This window comes from Myotis nattereri (assembly GCF_964212035.1).
Source record: "Myotis nattereri genome assembly, chromosome: 1".
Taxonomy (NCBI): Eukaryota; Metazoa; Chordata; class Mammalia; order Chiroptera; family Vespertilionidae; genus Myotis; species Myotis nattereri.
The window spans coordinates 200,902,220-200,927,200 of record NC_138075.1 but is presented as its reverse complement, the minus strand read 5'-3'; the positions used below and the strand labels follow the sequence as shown (position 1 = coordinate 200,927,200).

At 37.2% G+C, this 24,981-nt stretch overlaps 1 protein-coding gene across 2 annotated transcripts in view; it reads left to right on the top strand.

The window, feature by feature from the left end:
* The window catches only part of SLAIN2 (SLAIN motif family member 2), a 72,426-nt gene that overhangs the window by 32,384 nt on the left and 15,061 nt on the right, over positions 1-24,981 (top strand). Inside the window, exons 4-7 of one of the 2 annotated variants that reach the window (XM_081097656.1) lie at positions 1,434-1,595; positions 5,730-6,089; positions 6,814-6,951; positions 17,352-17,429. In XM_081097656.1, coding sequence (XP_080953782.1) covers positions 1,434-1,595; positions 5,730-6,089; positions 6,814-6,951; positions 17,352-17,429 — 738 coding nt within the window. The remainder of the gene's footprint in view (positions 1-1,433; positions 1,596-5,729; positions 6,090-6,813; positions 6,952-17,351; positions 17,430-24,981) is intronic. The other variant, XM_081097657.1, reaches the window with a different exon arrangement.

Sequence of the window (24,981 nt, the reverse complement as noted above, 5' to 3'; positions counted from 1 at the left end):
TGCTTATTTCATAGCTTGCTTGGATTATAAAAGCTACAGAATTAAAAACTTTTTAATAGGATTTTAATATTGATATTACACTTAAATAATAGTATAAGGTTATATGTGAATGTGCTAAAAGAGTGTTTGGAGCCCTAAGTGACTTGGGAGGGATAGATTGCTGTAAACTGGGAAAAGAATGTTCCACTTTGGTTCTGAAACTGCAATGTTACTCTGTAGCTTAACTTTGTAGCTTACTGTTCATTAGAATTCACTAATTCAGTTACTCTTATTGCCTCTTTTGTATGGATAATTATTATAATTTCGTTAAAAGTTAAAATATTATTAACCATCTCACATTTTTTACCTGAGTGCTCTCTAGTCTGATGTCTTTATTGATCCTGCTGTTTGCTTTGCACATAGGTTGTTACTTGCTACATATTTCACCCATTACTGTCATAGTAAAAAGTTTAATCTTCTATATTTAATATAAAAGATTTTTATTCTAGCACTATTTGAGCCTGACTTTCCATATCCTGTTCACTATGCCCTTCTTGATAATATAAATATTATTTCATATTCTTGCTCTTCTTGTGTGCCTTTACATTGGAGCTGACTTACAGTGAAGAATTCTGGAAAACAAGCTCTTTAAATAAATTCATATTAGAAATAGTAGTGACACTGCTGTCATTTTGTTATTATGCACTAGAAGGTGACCTGATGCAAGCATTTCCTTAGAAGGAAGTTAGACTCTTGGATATGTATGTCCTTTATTCCTCTGCCTTGTCTTCTTTCCCTCTTTTGGTTAAGAACAACAGAATACTTTTTTTATCTAGTCATTTTCTTCATCCCATTTTTGTGCTTCCCTACTAAATTTCAGAGAAGTCCTTGGATAAGCATTTCATTAGTTTGGCAAAAGAATTTTATAAACATGGCATAATGTAGGAGAAATGAGCTAGTGTTCTTTTTTTGGTTTGTTGCTAACTTTCTAAGGAATCCTGATTTTCCTCAAATTATAGTATTCTGGTTTAGGAAAAATAGATACTTTTATTTAGGGAAAAGATGATAGTGTTTGCTAATGACTATGAATTTGGGAGGAGAAAACACCACATCGTAAGTACATCTATTTATAAAGCAGTATCATTGTCTATCTTGTAGAAAAATCCTCTAATATGCATTCTTGAAAACTAACTACTTGTCAGGAACTGTTTTGAAAGTGTATCTGTTTTATAAGAAGAATAGGTAAGTTATAGTTAAACAAAATGTGTTTTATGTTTATGCCATAATGTATTTAGGAATCTCTGTGGCCCTCCCTATTCGTAATAAGTTCAATTTTTTATTTCAATATTTGGGAATTTTATAAGCAAAAGGCAAAATAATAATAAACTAAATCAGAAGATATAATATCAAGTTTATTCAGTTTTTGTTTCACCAAAGTTTGATTTTCTTTTAAGGTAATTTGAAAAGTTCATCAGACAGAAATCCTCCACTCAGTCCTCAATCCTCTATAGACAGTGAGTTAAGTGCTTCAGAATTAGATGAAGATTCCATTGGATCTAATTATAAGCTAAATGATGTAACCGATGTGCAGATTCTAGCTCGGATGCAGGAAGAAAGTAAGTATTTTAATTGTTAAATTTGAGGTCTTTTATACGATATAATTTTGTTGTGAATATTAAATATGTCTTAAAGTGTAAAATAGTAGTGTAGTTAGAGATGTTGAAATTTTTGAGATGTTGACATTTTTGAGGCTTATTCAACATATGAACTTGTTTGTTAGCTTGTTTTCAGAGTCCGTTTTATGTAAAGCAGTTTCCTATGTGAGGACAAAGGCAGGCAGGTTTCACTCTGCTTTCATGACTGTTAATCATATCCTGCATGTTACTCTGCACTAAAACTCACTAGTGTAGTTATTACGCTATTACTTTGGGTTTTTTTTAATGTAGACCAGTGTTTCTCAACCTTTTTTTCATTGTTGCTACAATAAGATGCCTTTTTAGATATTTTAAAATCTAAAAATTTCCCCTGCCCCACATGAAATTTTAAGACCACAGATATGCTTTATGTCTCTATATACTTTGAGGGACACAATCTATTATGGTCACTAAGATTTTTTTCACATACCAAGGAGCAATTTTTATTCCCTTGTGATAAATATCACCTCCCTTAGAATGTATGGTATCTATATATATAAAAGCCAAGCGACCTGAACCACCAGTCGCTATGATGCGCACTGCAGCCGGCCAACCTGCCTGATCGGCGGCGGGGCCAGATGGCCAACCTCCCATGGCCCCTCCCCCTGGCCTGCCCAGCCTGATCGACACCCCCCACACACACACCCCCTGTGCACAAATTTGTGCACCGGGCCTCTAGTAGAACATAAATAAGACCTTTATGAGAACATTGGAATTGTGACTTTAAATTAAATGATGCACGTGATATTGCTTTGCAAAGTGGTCCTTACAACTTTTTAGGTCACAGACACTTTTGAAAATCCAATAAAAATTATGTCCCCTGTCATTCCCAAAATGTATATAAGCACACAATTTTTCATACTGCTTTAAGGGTTTATGCCTTGGCTCTCATCTGAATGTAAGATGTTGGTTATAATATTATTCTTCCCTATACATTTTATTACAGATGCCGTGGACTTAATTGTGAAATAAGCAGTCTCTAAAGTGATCCCTTTAGCCTTTATAATAAAAAGATCCTTTGAACACAAATTGCACAGTGACAGTGGGCTGAGGGTAATGGAGCATTGCTGTAATTTAATTCAAGACCTTTTCTTAGACCCTTTCTTTTATATAAATATGTAGTATTATCAAGTTATAACATTTATTAGGAAATGTTCTTATTCTGCTGATTCATTTCCCATTTTCACACAACTTTCCTTAGAAAGACAGAAAGACTTGATGCTTGTTTTATTTATCTTCAGCCCTAGAAACTATTAGTGTGGTACTCTCTTCTGTAATTTTGTATAGCACCTCAACTGAGACTATGGTATTGTCAGCTAGTGAGGGGCTAGTTATCATAATGGATGTGAAAAAGAGAATAAAGAATGCTGCCCAACTGTAACTTAGAGTAAACTCACCAATTCTTTGAACCTTGACTTTTTTGACACCACTATTTTGTTAGAAACACAGCCAACTATTTGCTGTAGTTTTCATATTGTGCTTTGGTAACAAATAATAAAAATTTTAGCCTTACTTTAATAATCCTTTCTAAGCTGTCTACATGCACAAATATTTATTTTCCTGGTGAATTCAAAAAAAAAAGATACTAAAAAATGTGTATGATTCTTCCTTAAAAACACCAGTGTCGTGTTTTTTTTGTTTTTTTAAAAGAATGATTTTCTTTTTCACAACATTGTTTCTCCAGGTTTTTGGCAGTAGAAATGTAGAATTACAGATTTGGACTGTTGCCTAGTTAAGCCCCCTCATTTTTAGTATGAGAGACGTGCAATCCCATAGTGACTGGGGCTCCCTTAGTTCCCCTTGTTAGTGGAGAGCCTGCAGTGAAATCTGGATTTTTCTTTTTCTTTTCTTTTTTTTTTATAGTAAAGGTGGAGATTTATTGAAGAACAAGTACAGACTCCCACATGGGGAGAGGGAAGAGTCCCACAGAATAGACTCCCACGTAAAGAGGGGGGAAAGGGTCCTGGATTTTTCTTTTTTAAAACAGAGTTCTTTTCACTGATCTGTTGTCTTATGTTAGGTAACTTTAGTGCCATGTTTGCTATTATAAGACACTAAGTAACTTGTTGGTTACTTTAGTGGTCCCCAAACCTGACTGAAAGGCTAGGTGGGCCCTGGGAGTCTGTAGTTTTATAGATACCCTGGTGTGCTTCTCACTCACCATTTGAGAGGACCATATTGATAGCACTTTCTTTGTGTAGTAGTACCCCCTCTTTTAGTTGGGGATACTTTCCAAGACCCCCCCAGTGGATGCCTGATACTGTATATATGCTATTTTTTTCCCTATGCATACATACCTATCATAAAGTTTATAAAGTAGGCACAGTAAGAGTTTAACAATAACTACTAATAGAAAAGAACAATTATATCAATATACTATCATAAAAATTATATGCATGTGGTCTCTCAAAGTATATTATTGTACTGTATATACAGCATATACACTGGACAGAGAGATAATGATTCACACCCCAGGCAGTACTGGAGCGGCACAGTATGAGATTTTATCATGTTACTCCCAACTGCATGCAATTTAAAACTTTTGAATTGTTTATTTATGAAATTTTCCATTTAATATTTTAGAAATGGTTGACTGCAGGTAACTGAAACCTCAAACAGTGAAACTGTGAATAAGGAGGGAATACTGTATGAATATATAACTTAAAAGTTTGAATGCTACTCTTGCCGAAACCGGTTTGGTTCAGTGGATAGAGCGTCGGCCTGCAGACTGAAAGGTCCCAGGTTCGATTCCGGTCAAGGGCATGTACCTGGGTTGCGGGCACATCCCCAGTAGGAGATGTGCAGGAGGCAACTGATCGATTTTTCTCTCTCATCGATGTTTCTAGCTCTCTATCTCTCTCTGTTCCTCCCTATAAAAAAAAAACACAATAAAATATATTTAAAAAAAAAAAAGTTTGAATGCTACTCTAACATCTTTTAGACCAGACTGCTAATAGTTAGCAGGACTTGCTCAAAATATCTAAATTCTTTTTTTAAAAATTATAATTGTTCTCATTTTATAATATGTAGCAACAATTGTTTTTATTCTAGAAGTTTTTATACTATTGAAGGGCTTGTAAGTTTGTTTGGGTGTTTCTGGAGGTATCAAGATACATAGGGAGTACTTTGGGTTATGAAGCAGTTGAAATTTCATTTATGCCCAAATACTGAATTCCTCAGGGTGGGATAGAAGTTTCCTTCATCCTCTTCTTTATTTTTTATTTTTATTGATTTCAGAGAAGAAAGGGGAGGGAAACATCAATGATGAGAGAGAATCATTGATTGGCTGCCTCTTACATGCCCCCTACTGGGGATGGAGCCCACAACCTGGGCATGTGACCTTGATTGGAATCAAACCCAGGACCCTTCAGTTTGCAGGCTGACGCTCTATCCACTGAGCAAACTAGCTAGGGCTCCTTCATCATCTTCTTGAATAAGATTAACCAATCCAATGATTTGGTATTCAGGAAGTTTGTTTAGAATACTGTGTATTCTTTTTTGTTTTGTTTTGTTTAAGATTTTTTATTGATATTTAGAGAGGAAGGGAGAGAGAAAGAGAGAAACATCCATTGGCTGCCTCCCACATCCCCCTCCCGAACCCCCATTGGAGATCGAACTGACAACCTTTCAGTGCACTGGACAAAGCCCAGCCAACTGAGCCACACTGGCCAGGGCCTCACTGTTTTCTTTACTGGCTAGACAGTAATTGTTTTCCCACACTATTCCTATAATGTTAATCTCGAATTTGGATTACTGTTTCTAGGAGTAGAAATATTTTTAAGTTTCTGGTTCTACTTGATAGATTTCAGATTCAAGAAGAAATGTTGAAATTGGGCAAAGGTTTATAAAACTTCCTTCAGTTTAAAAATAATCTTTGAGGTGTGGTTTATGCATCCTTATATGGGAGGCTATCTAAGATGATTCAAGTGGAGAGTTTTCCTTTACACTGTATACCCTGTTTGAATTTCTCAATGATAATCTTTTGCTTTTAAACCTTAAAAATATTTGAATGTTTAAAAATATAATTAAATAAAATTACACATTCATTATTGTCAGGTCTCCGGCAAGAATATGCAGCCACCACATCTCGGCGCAGTTCTGGTTCATCTTGCAATTCTACAAGACGGGGTACTTTTAGTGATCAGGAACTTGATGCACAGAGTTTAGATGATGAAGATGACAGTATGCATCATGCAGTATACCCTGCTGTTAACAGGTTTTCACCATCACCACGCAATTCACCGCGACCATCACCTAAGCAGTCACCCAGAAACTCACCTCGTTCACGATCTCCTGCTCGGGGAATAGAATACAGTAGAGTGTCCCCACAGCCTATGATTAGCCGCTTACAGCAACCTCGCCTTTCACTTCAAGGTCATCCCACGGATTTACAGACAAGCAATGTGAAAAACGAAGGTAATCAAATGTTTCTGGAAAAAAAAATTGTCCTTCATATTTCAGTATGAAATTGACAATTTTTACCAAGGTTTTGTATTTCAGATAAGTAGATCAAGAATTTAGTTAGTTTACCGTTTTATTAGTAGTGAATCAATACAAAAGTAAAGGAGAAAGTGAGTTTAATTTTACTTGATTATGTTTGCTTTGTTCTACTCATAAAGTCATCTGTATGTAGATTTTTATTTAAATGAATAATTTATAGTTATTTTTATTTTATCTTTATTATTTTTATTTTATCTTTATTATTTTTTAAATCCTTACCCAAGGGTATTTTTTTCATTGATTTCTAGAGAAAGAGTGGAAGGGGGCGGGGAGGAGAGAAACATCGATGTGAGAGGGACACATCGACTGGTTGCCTCCTGCATGTGCCCCTACCGGGGCTGGGGAACCTGCAACCAAGGTACATGCCCTTGACCAGGAATCAAACCCCAACCCTTAGGTCCTGGGCCGACACTCTAACTATTGAGCAACTGGCCAGGGCTATAGTTCTTTTTAAAGTTCTTCTTATTTTACTCATTTATATAATCTGGGTTGAGTTGTGTATTGATAAAAGATGTGTACTTCCTGTTAACTCTTCTAAAATATATAAAATACTAAAATTTGATTTTGAATGCTGATTAATATTTTCTTTTTCCATGTGAGAAAATGGTTTTTATTTTTAATTAAAATTATGTTGTCATAGAAAAACTAAGACGCAGTCTTCCAAACCTGTCCCGAACATCTAATACACAAGTTGACTCAGTGAAAAGCAGCAGAAGTGACTCAAATTTTCAAGTGCCAAATGGAGGAATACCTCGCATGCAACCTCAGGCTTCAGCCAGTAAGTACCTCTCATGTTATAGATGTTAATTTTGTGCTGAGTAGCTGTACTAAACTATTCAGTAAAATGTAGTAAGCTATTACTTGTTATAAGGTAATCATAGTTATATTAAAATTTAAAAGTTGTCCCTGTAACATACCCAATTATATCAATACTTATACCTATATAAAACGCTGGTCTCTCCAAATTTGAAAATAAGCAAAGGCTAGTTATTTAATATGTTGATATACATATATATGTCTTAAAACCTCACATTCTGTAATATTGCACATTAAAATGACAGGACTTAGGGGGACATTGGTCCTGGGACAGATCACTTAAAACCCAAACAGCTTTCTTACTGGAGCATTAATAAAAATAGTGATCCTATAAAAATACTAGCACAATTAAGACCATTTCAGTTTTTTTTTTGTTTTTTTTAAATATATTTTTATTGATTTTTTACAGAGAGGAAGGGAGAGAGATAGAGAGTTAGAAACATCGATGAGAGAGAAACATCGACCAGCTGCCTCCTGCACACTCCCCACTGGGGATGTGCCCGCAACCAACGTACATGCCCCTAACCGTAATCGAACCTGGGGCCCTTCAGTCCGCAGGCCGACGCTCTATCCACTGAGCTAAACCGGTTTTGGCCATTTCAGTTTTTAATGAATAAAGAACTCCAACAAATAATAGAACAAATAGAATTGAACAAATAATTGAATAAAAATAGTTAAAGGTGACTTAATGGAATGGAAGGGTTGAGACTGTTGAATTAGGAGACATATGCAACATAAAGATCAAAGAGAATCACTCAGAAAGAACTTCTAAGAAAGAGAGGCCAAACCGAGCCAAGAAGTGATGTGGGAGTAAATGGGCATTGTGTGCTTTACTGTGCAAGGTGATTAAAAAAGATTGAAACACTTTCCAAAAAGTATTGCTTATAACTAGGATAGTAGTCAAGCCAATTTTAAACAAACTATCACAGTTATTTCTACAATCTTAGAAATACTCAGCATTTATGCCATGTATCCCACAGCCCACATCACATCAGTGCTGTAGTTTGACTCATTCAGTTCTTTTGTATCGTATTATTGTCAATGGTCACTGTGATGTGTTTCTTCATTTCCTCAAAGCTGTGAGGAAGAAGATACAAGCCTGAGGTTATTTGCTCCATTTATAACTTGTTTATTGAGTAGTACAGAATAGAAAGCATTCAATTCTTTTTCAGTTTCTCTTTGATTCTATGGTGGTTAGCTAACTTCATGTACTTTATGTCAAGCTGCTATTACTTGGTGGTTCAAAAATAACAGACCAGGAAAAAATACATTGAACCCAAATGACTTTTGTGAAAATATTGGTAAATTTTCTCTTATTTACCAATTGCATATGATATTACTTATATTACAGAAATCCTCATACTGTACTGTACATGAAAAATCCTATTTACCCCTCAAACCAGTTCTATGAATTGGGTACAAATATTAACACATTTTACAAATTAAAAAGTTGAAGCTTTGAATGCTTAAATAATTTATCTCTGATGTTAAACTTATAGGTGGCAAGTTAGGATTCAAACCCATGTTGAACCTGTTCAAGGGCCCAAGTCCACCTAAAGAGTTGTCACATCCATGGTTTAGTACTAAGACATAAACATTTTTCAGAAATAATATTTCTGTTTTTTTCTAAGATGTAAGGCACAATGGAAAATGGTTACCCAGAAATTTGTATACTGCATTGATTTGGCTGGTTACATACAAAAACATGTTGTTTTTACCAAATTAAATTTTAAACTTAGTATTCTAGGTCTTATGATAAAGAGTGCCATTATGTTACTCATATGAAATGGTAAAGAAAATAGAGATTCACAAAAACTTTAAAAATGAAAGTAAAGATACAGTTTAAGCTCTTTTATCCCTACAATGGTGATAGATTTTGTGCCTCTAAACTTGCAAATTAAGTTAATTTGGCACTTGAGAAATCCCGTTTCTGGGTTTTTCACCTCTTGGTATACTTGCCTATACCAAGCAATCACAGTGTTAATACAACAGAAAATAAAATTTTATACAACAAAAAGCAATCACAGTGTTAATACAACAGAAAATAAAATTTTATACCATTAAGAAGGTTAAGTAATAAAATTCATATACATTGTAAGCTACACTTTTACACCCTATGCACAGATAATCCAAAACATTGTGTGTAGTTGACTTTCAAAGTTGCTTTTAGACATTGTTTGAATTGTTAAGTTTTGAGTTTCTTAAAACTTTACACAGTATATCTCCAAACAGCTTCCCAGCTCTGTGGTAAAACCAGCTATATCTGTATCCTCTTTACCTTATTCCATTATCAGTACCAACTCTTTACTCAGGGTTGTTCCCTTATGCCCTTATACATCCTCCTTATTTGAACTACTCTAGCAGCTCAAAGCTATATGAAAATGAAAAATAGTTTTTCATAAAAATAGAAGAAAAAAGGTTGATAACTAGGATAAAATTGTTAATAATAGAAAAGTATATTAACCATATCTTAAACTTTATGATAATTACTCGCCATCTCTAGTGATAGAATTACCACTGAACAAACCTGCTGATTCACTAGAATTTTTTCTGTAGATGAATTAGTTTTAAATTTTTTTTCCCAACAGTTGATAATTAAGGAAAAAATATAGGGATGCATAAAAAATCTGATTACTAATTTACTTTTAAGTGTTTAAATATGTATGTAGTTTCATAATGGTGTGTCTCAATATTTGAATAATTTACAGGCAGAAGAGAAAGTAGGGTACCATCCTTTTTTAAAAATTGCATATACTTGTTTATTTTTATATTTGTAGCTGTAGTGAAGCTTCTTTGTAATTGAAATGTCACAAACATTTTAGTGTAGAATAGCACTGTTCACAAAAATGTATTTGCAAAGTAGTAAATCCAGAATATTTGCATATTTAAACATTAAAGTTTGTTTTATAAAAATATTTAAAGCTTCATATTTAAAATTAATATATTATCAAGCAAAATTTTATCTATATTTCTTAAAATTTTACATATGTCTTTGATACATAAAACTTTATATGTGTAAGTATTTTTATTAGCGTGTGTGTTACATACTGCTTTCCTAATAGCCTTTTTATTTTGGTATATCATTCTAAATATAATAGCAAGTTTTATACACTTTATTCATGAATGAATATTTTTTATTTTTTGTATAGTTAGTATAAAGAATGTTGCATTTTGTTTTAAGTATTTGTTTTCCAGCTCTTAAATGATAAAGCTTTGGTTCTGACTTGCTAATCTGCATGAACCTAACTTTGCAAGGTTGCTGTTATTTCCACCTAAGGGACCACTTCTTTTGCCTTGTTACTCTGCCAATCACTATTTTTATATGCTTATTTGCTGTGGCTGCATTGTTATGGGTGCTGGCATTCAAATATGAATATTATGAGAGCTCTTACATATTTTTATTTTTATGGCTTTACTAATTTTTTACTCATATATTCGGAAAATGTGCATAACTTAAAAAGTTTAAGAAAACCAGAGCATTGCAGAAGTTGTGGTTACATGTTGTTTCTCAGTTTCTCCAGCTACAGGAAGAAATGTTTGTCAGAGTTTTTCAAAAGACCAGTGTCCTGCTTTCTAAGACTCCTGGAGCATGAGTTAGTAGAAAGCTTAGTTTTCAGATAAATACAGGAATTATTTGTTCAGAGATAAGAGAAGAGAAGGGAGAAAAATCCAAGACAATCTGTTGGTTTAAGAAAAGTAATACTCAAACTTCAAACTTCGGTTAGTATTTTAAAATGTTTACTTTCACATGTATTTTCTCATTTAAACATAATAACACATTTTTTATTTTTATAGAGAGGGAGCAGAGATCCATATAAATTATATGTACAGCATCATATAACTAGAAAAGTGGCAAAACCAAGCCAAATTACTCCCTCCTCTCTGAGTCTCCTCATTTCCTCCCAATCATTGTTTGGATTACATCATGCTGACCTGACTGCAAATGAGTAGGCGTCTTGGAAATATTCTTGGATAACTTTATTGGAGCATGATTCTTTGTGAATTGCCAGAAAAGCATTCAGTGTAATATTTATCCATGGCTTACATTTAGCAAAATTAAAGGATATTTTTATATAGTGTACAGAGTATACCACCAGAGAAAAAGTACATAGGACCAATTGTCAGACAGCTTTACCCATAGCCAGGGGTCCATGGGGAAGGAATTTTCATCCAGATTTTGCTTGGAACCAAAACACTAGAAAGTTACATTTGAATTTTATGTAATTATAAAACATAAATTGAAATAAATGCCATGATAAATTTGTGTAATGGGTTATTGAAACAATGAATGAAATATTTGTGGAACATTTAAGCATAAGTAGTGCAGTGATGTTGGGTCAGTTATCTAATCTTGCAGCAATTTTATAAATGTAGTTTTTCTAGCCCTTGCTTCTGGAAACTTTGATTGAATACATCTGGGATGGGGACAAGAATCGCTATTTTTTTTAGAAGTGTCTTCTGTCAACTGATTCTGGGGCATATTCAGGTTTGAGAACCAATGGAATAGACCTCAATTGTAGAGGATCTTGAATGGTTAGTTTATACAGTTGTCAGTCACTTATGTATTTCTTAATTATTCAACAGATATTTATTTTGGGTGTGTATTATGTTCCAAGCACTTGGAATATAGGTGTAAATGAGACAGCTGAGCACTTCAATAGTTGGGGGTGATAGGCAGGAACTTCTGTGGGAACAGGGCATTAATCTCAGCAGTGTGAAGAGGTTTACAGGAAAGATTTTGAAAGATAATCTCATCCAGTTTAAGAGGATTTTATGTGTTGCCACATCAAGAAAGGAGGCGCAGTTTTCCCAACAGTGAGATCAGTAATGAAGTCTTCAGGATGGGATGTAGGTAGGGGACAGATTGTGGGAGTTTTTAAATTTCATATTAAGAAGTTTAATTTTATCCTGTAAGTGTGTGGAACAATGACAGGCTTTTAATCAGATTATTCTCAGAAAATTCAATTTGGTAGCAATGTAGAGAATGGATTAAAGTTGAGAGACCTTAGAAGACTATTGCATAATCTGGGCAAAAAATGATCTGAACAAAGGCAGTGGTACAGGCAGTGATAAGATCTGGATGAATTTTAAAAAATGAAATAGATGATATGTGACTTGGTAACACTGAGAAGATTGGAGGAGGAGAGGGAGAGAGGATTGAAGGATGACTCTGAGTAAGAAATCTGTAAACAAACGTCTTGGGGTGTCGGGGACAAGGGTCATTTTACTTAGCAGTAATTAACATTCATTTGTAGTGGCTTACGCTTACTTAGTATTTGGCAACTGTGAAGATTATTTTAATAATCCCCCTATATGGCAAAATTATGTTAAATAATTAAGTGGGATGAGTTGTAATAAAAAAGTCTAGGACCCTGGTCAGTATGGCTCGGTTGAGTATCCTCTAGTACACTGAAAGGTCGCTGGTTGATTTCCAATCAGGGCACATGCCCAGGTTTCAGGTTTGGTTCCCAGTCAGGGTGTGTAGAGAAGGGAGGTAGGCAACTGATTGATGTCTCTCTCTCTCTCTCTCTTTCTCTCCCTCCCTTCCTCCCTTCCTCTCAAATCAATAAAAACATTTTAAATAATAATAAAGGCTAGGGAAAAATGCAGACAATGAAAATATTCTTTTTTTGAACTTTCTATTTTATAACTCAGTAAAAATAATAGAATCAACATACATTTTTTTAAAGGAAAAAATATCTTTACATATTGGTTGAGCACAGTAATGAATGTTACAGCTTAACTTCTAAAATTTGTCAATATCTTTAGAATTTATCTTCTTTTATTTAGGCTCAATGCACACTATACCCAGATTTATCTAATTATCTTTACTCATATTGATTGAAGAACAGTCTTCAATTTTTAATTCTAAAAGCTTTGGGTTTTTTGTTTGTTTGTTTTTTGTTTTTTTTGTTTTTTTTTTAAATATATATTTTATTGATTTATTACAGAGAGGAAGGGAGAGAGATAGAGAGCTAGAAACATCGATGAGAGAGAAACATCGACCAGCTGCCTCCTGCACATCTCCTACTGGGGATGTGCCCGCAACCCAGGTACATGCCCTTGACCGGAATCGAACCCGGGACCTTTCAGTCTGCAGGCCGACGCTCTATCCACTGAGCCAAACCGGTTTCGGCAAAGCTTTGGGTTTTGAGATTGTTTTTTGTTTAATGAAGCAACTGCTATACAAATAGGGAAAATGTTCAAAGTAAAGATAAATTTGGCAGAGATTCATAAAAATCCCATTTTACACTAAATTCAGAAATTGCCATACTGTTTATGTCTTTGTTCCTTTGGAAATCAAGTGCAATGATTTTCAAATGTCTTCACAGTTTGAAAAATTAAATACATACTCAAAGTCACATATAATGATAGAATTGGACTAACATTCTGTTTCATTGATTTTATAATCGCTGTACCATTATTGTTTATTTCTAATCTGTTTAAATATAGGAATATATTATTGTACCACAGGGGTTGGGCACATAATCTGCTGAAGTGAGCATGATTTCAAATTGCTATGAGCTTACTCTTGAAAGAAACGTGTAGTTGAGCCCACCTGTGCCCGGGGAGACTTTATAACTGGGAGTTCTCCTAAGTACCTTTTATATGAAATGTATTGTTTATTAAAGGATAAATATTCAAATGTGCCAACTTCAAGCTATATATATGTTATTAAAACTCAAGTGTCACCCTAGCCAGTTTTTCTCAGTGGTTAGAACATTGGCCCTCTCTCTGGACTGAAGAGTCTTGGGTTCAATTCCGGTTAAGGGCATGTACCTTGGTTCCAAGTTCAATCCCTGGCCCAGGTCCCAGACAGGGCACCTGTGGGAAGCAACCAATCGATGTGTCTCTCTCACATTGATGTTTCTCTCTCTCTCCCTTCCCTTCAGCTCTTTCTAAAAAAATCAATGGAAAAAATATCCTTAAATGAGGATTAGTAAAAAACACACGAAACTCAAGCGTACCTTGCAGCCATTGTTTATAACTAAGGCCAACAAATATTTTCTTCAGAGAGGAGCATTTTATCATTGACATTATTATTGCTGGGACATGATGATTAAAAAAAAAAAAAAAAAGCTAGTTTTATTTTTGTTTCCGAATTTTCTTACAGACAGCGTACCTACTTATTGTCTGCACTTGGGGGTGGTGTGGTGGAGGGTGGCATTTTCACCACCCTTCCCTTGATGCACATGAAAGAAGTGAAAGATTTGGCTATAGGAAGACCAAAAGAGACTGTTGTCTAAACATAGGGTGATGACGGTCTGAATTAGGTATTTAAGAAACAGTGGGAATGTAAAGGAAGGGATAGATCTATAGAACTACAGGAATGAATAATGGAATTTAAAGAAAACTGAGCTAGAATGACTTGGAAAATGGTGTTATATTTTTAACTGAAATATAGAGGTTTTCGGAGTTGGTTTGTAGAAGAAAACAGCCTAAATAATGGTAGCATGAGAGAATAATGTACTATCTTTGCTTCTCACACTCAGGTCTTGCTAATTTGAAATTATATAAATAATCCTGCGGGGATCGAGCCAAAACTGGCTCTTCAACATCCCCCGAGGGGTCCTGGATGGCAAGAGGGCACAGTCCAGGCAAAGGGACCCCACCAGTGCACTATCAGGGCCTGAGAGGGACTGTAGGAGAGCTCCAGGGCTTGTCTGGCCCATCTTGCCCAGTCCCGATTGGCCAGACCCCAACAGCAAGCTAACCTACCGGTCGGAGCATCTGCCCCCTGGTGGTCAGTGCGTGTCATAGCGACTGGTCAAACGGTCAGACACTTAGCATATTAGTCTTTTATTATATAGGAGGATTAAAAGAGGAACCAGGGAAACCATAAATATTTTAAAGCAACTAACACTAAATTTTATTAGGAAGATTTGGAGACTCAGTTTAACTATTACATGTTGTCATTTAAAAATGATTTTATATTTGTAAAATTGATCAAATTTCAGATTGATAATTCAGATTAAAATTTAATTTTTGTTCTTATTTGTATAACATGTGACTATGTGGTATCCTATGAAAATTGTTCATTACATTCTGTCTTTATTAGGCAAATTTAGAGTATACTGACTGATTATACTTGCAGTCTGATTCTTCATATTACCATCCGACAGTTTTCACTTGTGTATAGATGCCACTGTGACATCATCCCAGAAACCTGAGGGATAAATAAGATCTGTTGGAATCATCATAGTTATTTAAGTAGAACATTTCTAAAACAGTTGATTAAAGATATTTGATATTAACCCCTCATATAAAAATGTAATGGTTAATAGACATTGTGGATTGCCAGCATACATTTAGTTGGTTACCATTTGTCCTCATTTACTCCCTGCAGTCACAGTGGCCTAATTCCTATTCTTCCAACATACTAGGGGCACTCCTAGGCACTCCTACCTCTCAGGTCCTTTATCATTGCTTTTCCTTTTGTCTAGAATGCTTTCCCCAGGTACCTATATGACTCTCTTCCTTCAGATCTTTGCACAAATGTCATCTTAAGCAAATCTTTCCTGATCACCCTATTTATAGTTGCAACTTGTCTCCTACTTCCTGCCCCCCTTTCCTACTTAATTTTTTCCATAGCAACTATTTTACTCTTTGTTTATTATCTATTTCTCCTTTCCTAGAATATTAGCAGTTGAAAGTAGGAACTTTGTCTGTAGTTAGCTACTGAATCCATTGTACCTAAAATAGTATCAGGAATAAAGCATATAATTATTTTAAAGAATGAATGAATGAATGAATGAATGAATGAAAATATAAATGGTTGGAAGCATGTGTGAATAAATATATAAAAGAATATTCAGTGATGATATAGCATCCTGTATTTCTGTGGGATATATATGAGGTAATACATTATAAAGTTGATTGTTTTAGGTTGGAGAATTTTTTTTCAATCCTTACCCAAGGCTATGTTTTTCATTACTTCTAGAGAGAGAGAAAGGGAGAGGGGGAAAGAGGAAAGAAAACACATTGATGTGAGAGAGAAACATTATTTGGTTGCCTCCAGTGCATGCCCTGACCGGGGATCAAACTACAGCCTGGGTATGTGCCCTTACTGAAGTCGAACCCATGACCGTTTGGTGCATGGGACAGTGCTCTACCAACTGAGCCACACCAGCCAGGGCTAGGGCTGGAGAATTTTTTGCTAGTCTGCCTGGTAATATTTAAGTTAGCATACAATACTACTTAGCTACAAAAATGTGGAGTGCTATAAAATATGAAATCAAATACATTTACTTTTTTAAAATGTTTACTATCAGAAAGAGTAAATATTGATTCTTAATTCTCTTTGATGATATATCAAGTTTCCCTTTCTCAACCCAATGATTTTTATATTCTGGCCAGATTTCTATCTGTCTATATCTATCTGTCTATATTTAGATAGATAGATACATACATAGGTAGATAGATAGATCTTAGAGGTATCTCAAATCTGACTTCATGTTGATTGAAATTTTAAAGCCACTTAAATAGTTGCTTGCACTGGTAGGTGTGGGACTCATCAGCTCATTGGAACCATAACTGTGGATGTCTCTGGCTGCTACTTACATGCCAATTTTGAGAGTTTTATTGCAATTAATAGATTCGGAGTTTTGAAGAAAGCTTAGAACTCCTCATTGATCACTTTAAAAAGCAGATGCTCTGACTCTCCTCCAAACCCCTCAATTGTCTCACACACACACACACACACACACATACACTTACACTCTTTCCACCCCATATGCATATGTGCACAGCCCAGATATTTTGCTACACAAATCCTAAAGTACAACTTAGTTGTATTCCACAAGATGCTGTTGAACATATGAAAGGCATTGGATTGTGACTCCGTTGAAGACCTGCCTGGTTCTGAGTTTTCTTTTCCTTTTTGAGTATGAGAATGACTGTTTCATGTTAGGGCAATTTGTCTAACAAGAATTGCTTTGCCGAAGTCTGCTTTTTTTGCCTTGAACAAGTACTACATTTATTTTATTCTCTACTGTGTGCTTGTGTTCATCACTTTTACTTAATTAGCTTTCTGTTCTTTGCATCTGTAGCATGTTTGCTGGTGGTTTGATTTCTCTTTGATATTTTGATCAGTTTACATATCATAGGTTTTTCTCATCTATAAGAAACTATTTCTGAAAACATGTACTTTGTACTAAGATTTTCATCCCTTCTCTTTCCAATTTAATTCACTAAGCATCACTTTACAATTTCTTTGCTTCCAGGATTCTAACATATTTTCACCTTATGGTTTCTGTGTCTTGATAAATTTTCAAGTTTGTATTAAAATATTCAAGTTTACAGAAGCTATAGCCTTTATCTTGTTCTTTCAGGCAAATATTACAGTTCCTTATTTTTCAACAGCTTCGCAAAGGCTGAAAAATTTGCCTCGTACTTCCCTCAAAGCCAAACAGTTGCTTCAAACTTCATCTACAAAAAGAGGTAACTACAGCCTCTTACTAAGTTTTAAATTTCAGGAAATGGTCAGGTTAGTTAAATCTTATACCTTTTGGCATACTGAGTCATTGATGTCTGTAGGCCACATTTTAGTTTTTTAATAATAATCATAAAATGATGTTAATTCATTCTCTGTTACTTGGATAAACTCATTTTCTACCGAGGTATATATTGGGATGCTATTCTGATTCATAGGTCAGTGCTCAACCGCTGAGCTACACTGGCCAGGCAGGATGCCATTCTGAAAGGAATAAGTGGTACATAGCATTTAATATTAGAGAATTGATCTTTTCCTTACTAACCTAAAACTGAGGGTCATTGTTTTAACTTAATATTAGATGAACTAATAAATGCTTTAAAATGAGCTAAATGACATACATTTTGTATGTAATGTTTTTTCTCCTGACTTTCTTTTTTTTCTTCTGACTTTCTGTAGGATGAAATGGGAATGCTTTCACATTATAATTTAAATTGACAATGTTGTGATTAACTGATAATGTTTGGAATATTGATGGAGTGGTAGCTCTGTATTCTTAAAACCTGAGAGTTGAAGAAATATATGAAGGTTGGACACCAAATTATCATTGGTTCCAAGAGATTGGATGTCTGGGCAGCTAGAAAGAAGCCGAGTTAGGAGAAAGAGCATGGGGTCAGCTGTACCAGCAGTAATAAGAATGAATAGAAACCTCAGAGGAAGTGGGGCAGAAAACATATCAGCAGTGAGGAAAAATATTTCTTCTATCCAGGATATGTGGGTCTCCTATCACTTCAGAGCTCAATAAAGAACAAAGTTATACAAGGAGGATAAAAAGCACTAAAGAGGAGGTTTGAGATTTGCTTTGTTGAAAAAAAGATTTTGTTAATACGGTTACAAAAGTACTGAAATAGATGTTTTAGCAAGTTCATTGATGCAAAAGTTTTAGCAGTGATTTGGTGGATTAAGTATACTTTTCAGAATAGTTTTTAATAGAATTTGAAGGAAAGAGAATATTCATATAGAAAATTAGGAGGTGTGGGTATTTGTGTTTGGATATCAGAGGTTGATCATCTTTTGGTATCACTGTCAGAAATTAGACTGGGTAGAGTATGGTCTTTTGGTGGAAAAGAAGACAATTATTAGGGATCATTATAAAAAAGAATCCCTATAGAAATTATTTGAGGATCTTAGACTATCTATACTAATAATAGGGTAATAGGCAAATTGGTTGGGATGCCGTCACGTAATGACCGATCAGTGGGCTGCATGCGCAGCAGGCGCGGATGGGCAGGGATTTGCAGTGTCGGGGATGGGGGCGGGGGCCTCCCCCGGCTCTGGCCTACCTATTTGGGGCAATCCATCGAGGAGCTCAAGATGGGTGGATGGGGCCTACCTCTTTGGGGCAGTGGATTGCAGGGCTCCCGCACTGTGACAGGGCACAGACCAGGCTGGGGGACCCCCCCCAACCCGAGTGCACAAATTTTGTGCACCAGCCACTAGTGTGTGTGTGTGTATATATATATATATATATATGTATGTATGTAGTATTTCTAGGTGTGGGAGGTGGGTAAAAATAGATGGGCATGAAAGGATTGTGGTGTCTAAACAGAGCAAGAGATTCCTATATAACAATAAAAATATAGAGGATTTTAAGTTTATATAAATTTTTTTGTTGTATGCCTCTCTGTAAGCTGCTTCATAATGTGTTTTGGGATCAGGTAGGTTTAAATAATTATAAATTTTTACTTAAGCCCTAACCGGTTTGGCTCAGTGGATAGAGCGTTGGCCTGCGGACTGGAAGGTCCCAGGTTCGATTCCAGTCAAGGGCATGTACCTTGGTTGCGGGCACATCCCCAGTAGGGGGTGTGCAGGAGGCAGCTGATCAATGTTTCTCTCTCATTGATGTTTCTAACTCTCTGTCCCTCTCCCTTCCTCTCTGTAAAAAAAAAATCAATAAAATATATTTAAAAAAAATTTTTACTTAAATATTTTATGTTACTATGAATTAGGTTAAGAGAATCATAACTTCTGGCTGATTTTTAAAAAATTTTGCCTATAGAGGTTACATTATTTTTGTGACTCTGAGCCACCTAACTGCGCCCACTCTATAAGATGTCAGCAACACTCAGTCTCCTAGTTCCTGGCACTCCAGATGTCTAGTTAATTTAGTAAAGGGCAAGAAGTGTGTGTGTGTGTGTGTGTGTGTGTTTGGTTTTGTTGCTCTGTTTTGTTTCATTTTGTTTAATCTCTGATTTTCTGGTTGGCATTGTGGCTTGGAGATGATCATTTTACACTGTAAGTTATGAACCAATTGAAAAACAGACACTGGTATGTGACAGGATTTAAAATGTTAGCTTAAGCTGAATTAGAGAGTATCCCTTGGATCCAAACGCAATAATTGTTTATACTCTGGCCAGATATCTATCTCTCTATCTCTCTCTCATAACTGATCTAATAACTGAAACTATTAAGTAACTAACAAGTGGATGCACCATGGATACACTGGACAAAGGCATAATTCATGGCCTAGGCAGGACAGAGCCCGGGACAGTATGAGATTTCATCATACTACCCAGAATGGCGTGCAACTTAAAATTTATGAATTGTTTATTTCTGGAATTTGCCACTTAATATTTTAGGACCACGGGTAACCGAAGCCTCAAAAACAAACAAACAAACAAAAACAGAGAGGGCAGGGGCTACTGTATTACAAAATCGGATCATTCCAATTCTAGTATTCCTTTTTTTTATTTGTCAAAATACTGTATAAGTATTTGTCAAAATACTTATTCTTTAGTCATTAAATGGCTTAGTTTCATTAGGAAATTCAGAATAAATGCTTGTCTTTCTATTTACCATTGGCAAACTATCATTCTCCAAAGGTGACCAATATTTTTCTTAAATATGTATCATTATGAACTTACACATTTAAACTTTTTGTGTGTTTCAGTTCATTCTCAATATTCTTTCATCTTTGGTGAAAGCTTCTTCAAGTTGACTTTCCAACCTTTTTAACTCACCCTACTAGTTTTTGATAACTTCTGCTAACTGGTATGATAAGATATGCTCGAGATCCTGTATATTTTTTGTCGCCATAGACCTAGATTTAGTCATTTCTCCAAAAAGTCCTGGCTTTTTGGTAGGAAATGGTATTTCAGTACTGTAATTTACGTTTTTAGCTATGCTCATTGCTACTGGGTTGGACATTGTTTCTAGGTCTTTTCAGTTTCTAGAGCTAGTAAATATATGTGTAGATTTGTGTATTTTTTAAGATTGAATGTCTTAAGTTCTTGCTGGTACTTCCTGTTCAGATTCAAGGGCTTGAGGGTAATTAATTAACCTTTTTCAACTTACACCTTTATCTCCTTTATCCTGCTCTGGGAATCCTCTCTCTTGGCAACATAGAGAATTAGAATAACATTTAATAGTTTGTTTTATCCCATATTTTATCCCATCTAATCTTCTGAAGATAACATTAGCATGATAACCAGACAATATGATTACCAAAGACAGTTTATAAAACTTTTTGCATACGCTTGCTCCTTGTTTTTTACAGTTATACTGTATCCACACTGTTACATACTTTTCTTTATGACTCACCTAGTCTTAGCTCTACATTTAAATATATATTTTATGCTTACCATCAGTCTGTATGTTATTGTCTCAGTCAATTTCTGTGTTTGAAGCTCACTCTATAGTAGATTCCCTAAAGAGTTATGAGAACAGTATCCATTTTATCAATTTTTGCATACTAATGACAGCTTGTCTGTTTTTGTTTTTGTGTTTTTTTTTGAAAATCATTATCTAGATATGAAATTTGGGGCTCATATTTTCTTTCCTTGAGTATCTTAAATATATTATTCCATTTTTTCAGGAATAAAGAATTATTTCTATTACAGTCATTTGGTCTTTTTATCTGGATGTCCAGTGAATATTTTCTTTTCCTTTAATGTTCAGTAATTTAGAGAATATTTCTTAGTGTTGTTGGCCATTCTGAGTTCATTTCTTTAGATATGTGATGTGTTCTTTTAGTTTGGAGTTTTTAAATTTCAGACAAGTTCTTTTGAATTATTGTTTTTACTTTTGTTCTCTTGCTTTGGTTTTCTTTTTTGTGGGGACTCCTATTAGACACAGGTTAGGTGTTTTTTTGTCTATCTTCCATATCTGTTGCCTTTTCTTTAATCCTCTTCATCTTTCTTTAAAGTTTCTTTTTATTGTCTGTGTCTTGTAAAGTATTATCTGTTATGTATGTTGACTAGTGTTCCTTCTACTTTAGACTTTATTTTGAAATTATTTATTTTGTGTCTAATTCTTTTGTGTTCCTTCACCTCATTTTTTATTGTTTTCTATCTTGATATATGATGTTCTTTTATCGCTTGTATACTTTTCTTAAATGTTTTTAGAATTTGAAATATTAGATTTGAATTTTTACTGGTGTGTGTGTGTGTGTGTGTGTGTGTGTGTGTGTGTGTGTGAGAGAGAGAGAGAGACAGACAGACAGACAGACATGATTTCTGGCAGGTTTCCAGCATTAATAGAAATGTGTTGGTTTGCAACCTCCTCATGAACTTTCCAGATGTAATCTGAAATTAGACCCCTTATGTAGAGCGCAAGGAGAGACTGAAGAAAGAGGCAGACCACTCCAGATTGGTAGGTGGCAGGGAACTCCTTACAAGGCCGGTCTCCAAATATCCACACCCACCCACCAGAACATTAAGTTTACACAGAAATTCCTTACTTGGGCTCAGTCACTACACAGGAGGCCTTAACTGGGTTCAGTCACGGACTCACATTTCTGTCTCAAGGCTGTATCCTTGGAGCAGGTTTTTGGGGGAGCGAAGATCAGCAGGAATGCACATTCCAAGGACGGGAGGCAGTGAGAAGCCTCCAGTTGCCCAGATTCAGCTCGTGGGTCAACTCCTTAGCAGCGTTATTTTGTTTCTCTCTTTTTTCTGATAATATTACTAGAGGCCTGGTGCATGATATACCTATATATCTGGCCTGCAGGATCAGGCCAAAACGGGCTCTCTGACATCTCCCAAGGGGTCCTGGATTGTGAGAGGTCGCAGGCCAGACTGAGGGACCCCCACCGGTGCACGATCAAGGCCGGAGAGGGTCAGGGCCAGGGAGGGACGTGAGAGGTTGGCCAGCAGGGGAGGGACTGCAGAAGGGCTCCAGGGCATGTCCGGCCCGTCTTGCTCAGTCCCAATCAGCCAGACCCCAGCAGCAAGCTCACCTGCCAGTTGGATTGTCTGCCCCCCTGGTGGTCAGTGCAAGTCATAGCAAACAGTTGAGTGGCCTTGGCATATAATTAGCATATTATGCTTTGATTGGTTGAACAGACAACCAGAACTTAGCATATTAGGCTTTTATTATATAGGATGTGAAATTTAGCCTCCATCTGTTTCTGTTGCTGGTTTTTCTGCAAAATTTGTTTTTCTAAACATTTAGAAAGAGAGCTTGATTTAAGATTTTCTAATTTTACAGCTCTAGAGCTCCCTCATCTGTTGTTTTTGGAAATTTTTTAAAAATATGGCTGCTGCTCTAGCTAATTTGGTTCAGTGGATAGAGTGTCACCCTGTGAACCAAAGGTTCCCGGGTTCAATTACATCAAGGGCACATACCTCAGTTGCAGGCTCTTCGCCGGCCTGGGCCCTGTTCGGGGCTCGTGCAGGAGGCAACCAATCAATGTGTTTCTCTCACATCAGTATTTCTGTCTTTCCCTCTCTGTTTTACTCTCTCTAAAAATCAATGGAAAAATATCCTCCAGTAAGGATTAAAATATATGTGTGTGTGTGTGTGTGTGTGTGTGTGTGTGTATCCTATCTAATAAAAGAGAAACATGGTAATTAGCGTATGACCGCTACCCTTCCCATTGGCTAATCAGGGCGATATGCAAATTAACTGCCAGCCAAAATGGCGGCCAGCAGCCAGGCAGCTGGAAGCGAACATGAGGCTTGCTTGCTTCAGTGATGGAGGAAACCAATGTTCCCCGCCTGCCGCTGCAGGCCTCTGAGCTGCAACTCTAAGCAACTATGTAACAATTATAGAAGCTAAACAAAACCCCAGAAACCTGCTTTCAGCGAGCCGGGATCTCAGAGCTGGAGTTATACATTGTTTCGATTATAGATTCCAGACAAATCAGATACCTGCTTTCAGCAGCAGAGGCCTCAGAGCTGGAGCCAGAGCTAAAGCTGGCCCAGAATAAAAAAGAAAAAGAAAAAAAGGAGCGGGTTGGGAGCTTCAGTCACCCGCCAGCATGAAAACAGCCCTCAGCCCCTCACCCAGACTGGCCAGGCACCCCAGTGGGGACCCCCACCCTGAAGGGTGTGTGACCAGCTGCAAACAGCCCTCAGCCCCTCACCCTGACTGGCCAGGCACCCCAGTGGGGACCCCCACCCTGAAGGGTGTGTGACCAGCTGCAAACAGCCATCATCCCCTCATCCAGGCTGGCCAGGCACCCCAGTGGGGACCCCCACCCTGATCCAGGACACCCTTCAGGGCAAACCAGCCAGCCCCACCCATGCACCAGGCCTCTAGCCTATATAGTAAAAGGTTGATATGCCTCCCAGCACCAGGATCAGCGGAGCCGAGAGGCCTCCCGGCACCGGGATCAGCGTGATGGGGCAGCGCCCAAACCCCCTGATTGCCCTGCGGCTCTGTGTGTGACAGGGTGCGGTGCCCCAACCCCCTGATTGGCCATGCTCTGTGTGTGACAGGGTGTGGCGCCCCAACACCCCCCCCCCACACACACACACGGTTCCTGCTCTGTGTGTGACAGGGTAGAGCCATAACCTCCCCATCGGCCCTGCCCTGAGTGTGAGAGTGGCAGCGCCCCAACCCCCTGATCAGCCCTGCTCTGTGGGTGATAGAGAGCGGCGCCCCAACCCCACCCCCCCCATGGGCCCTGCTCTGTGTGTGATGGGGTAGAGCCATAACCTCCCCATTGGCCCTGCACTGAATGTGACAGTGGTGGCGCCCCAACCCCCTGATCAGCCCTGCTCTGTGGGTGATAGAGGGTGGCACCCCAACCCCCTGATCCGCCCTGCTCTGTGCGTGACAGGGTACGGAGCTCCAACCGCCCTGATGGGCCCTGCTCTGTGCGTGACGGGGGTGGCGCCGCAACCTCCCCATCGACCCTGCCTTGAGTGTGATGGGGCGGTGCCCCAACCCCCCAATCGGCCATACCCTGAGCATGACTGAGGGTGGCATCGCAACCTCCCAATCTGCCCTCCTCTGTGCATGATAGGGGGCGGCGCCCCAACTCCCCAATCTGAGCCCTACCAGGGGCTGCACCTAGGGATTGGGCCTGCCCTCTGCCACCCGGGAGCAGGCCTAAGCCAGCAGGGCGTTATCTCCCGAGGGGTCCCAGACTGCGAGAGGGCACAGGCCGGGCTGAGGGACACCCCCTTCCCCCCCAAGTGCACAGATTTTTGTGCACCGGGCCTCTAGTATATATATATAAAAGTAGGGGAGGGGAATAAATAAAAAAAAATATATAAATATATATATATATATATATATATATATATACACACACACACACACACACATACATAC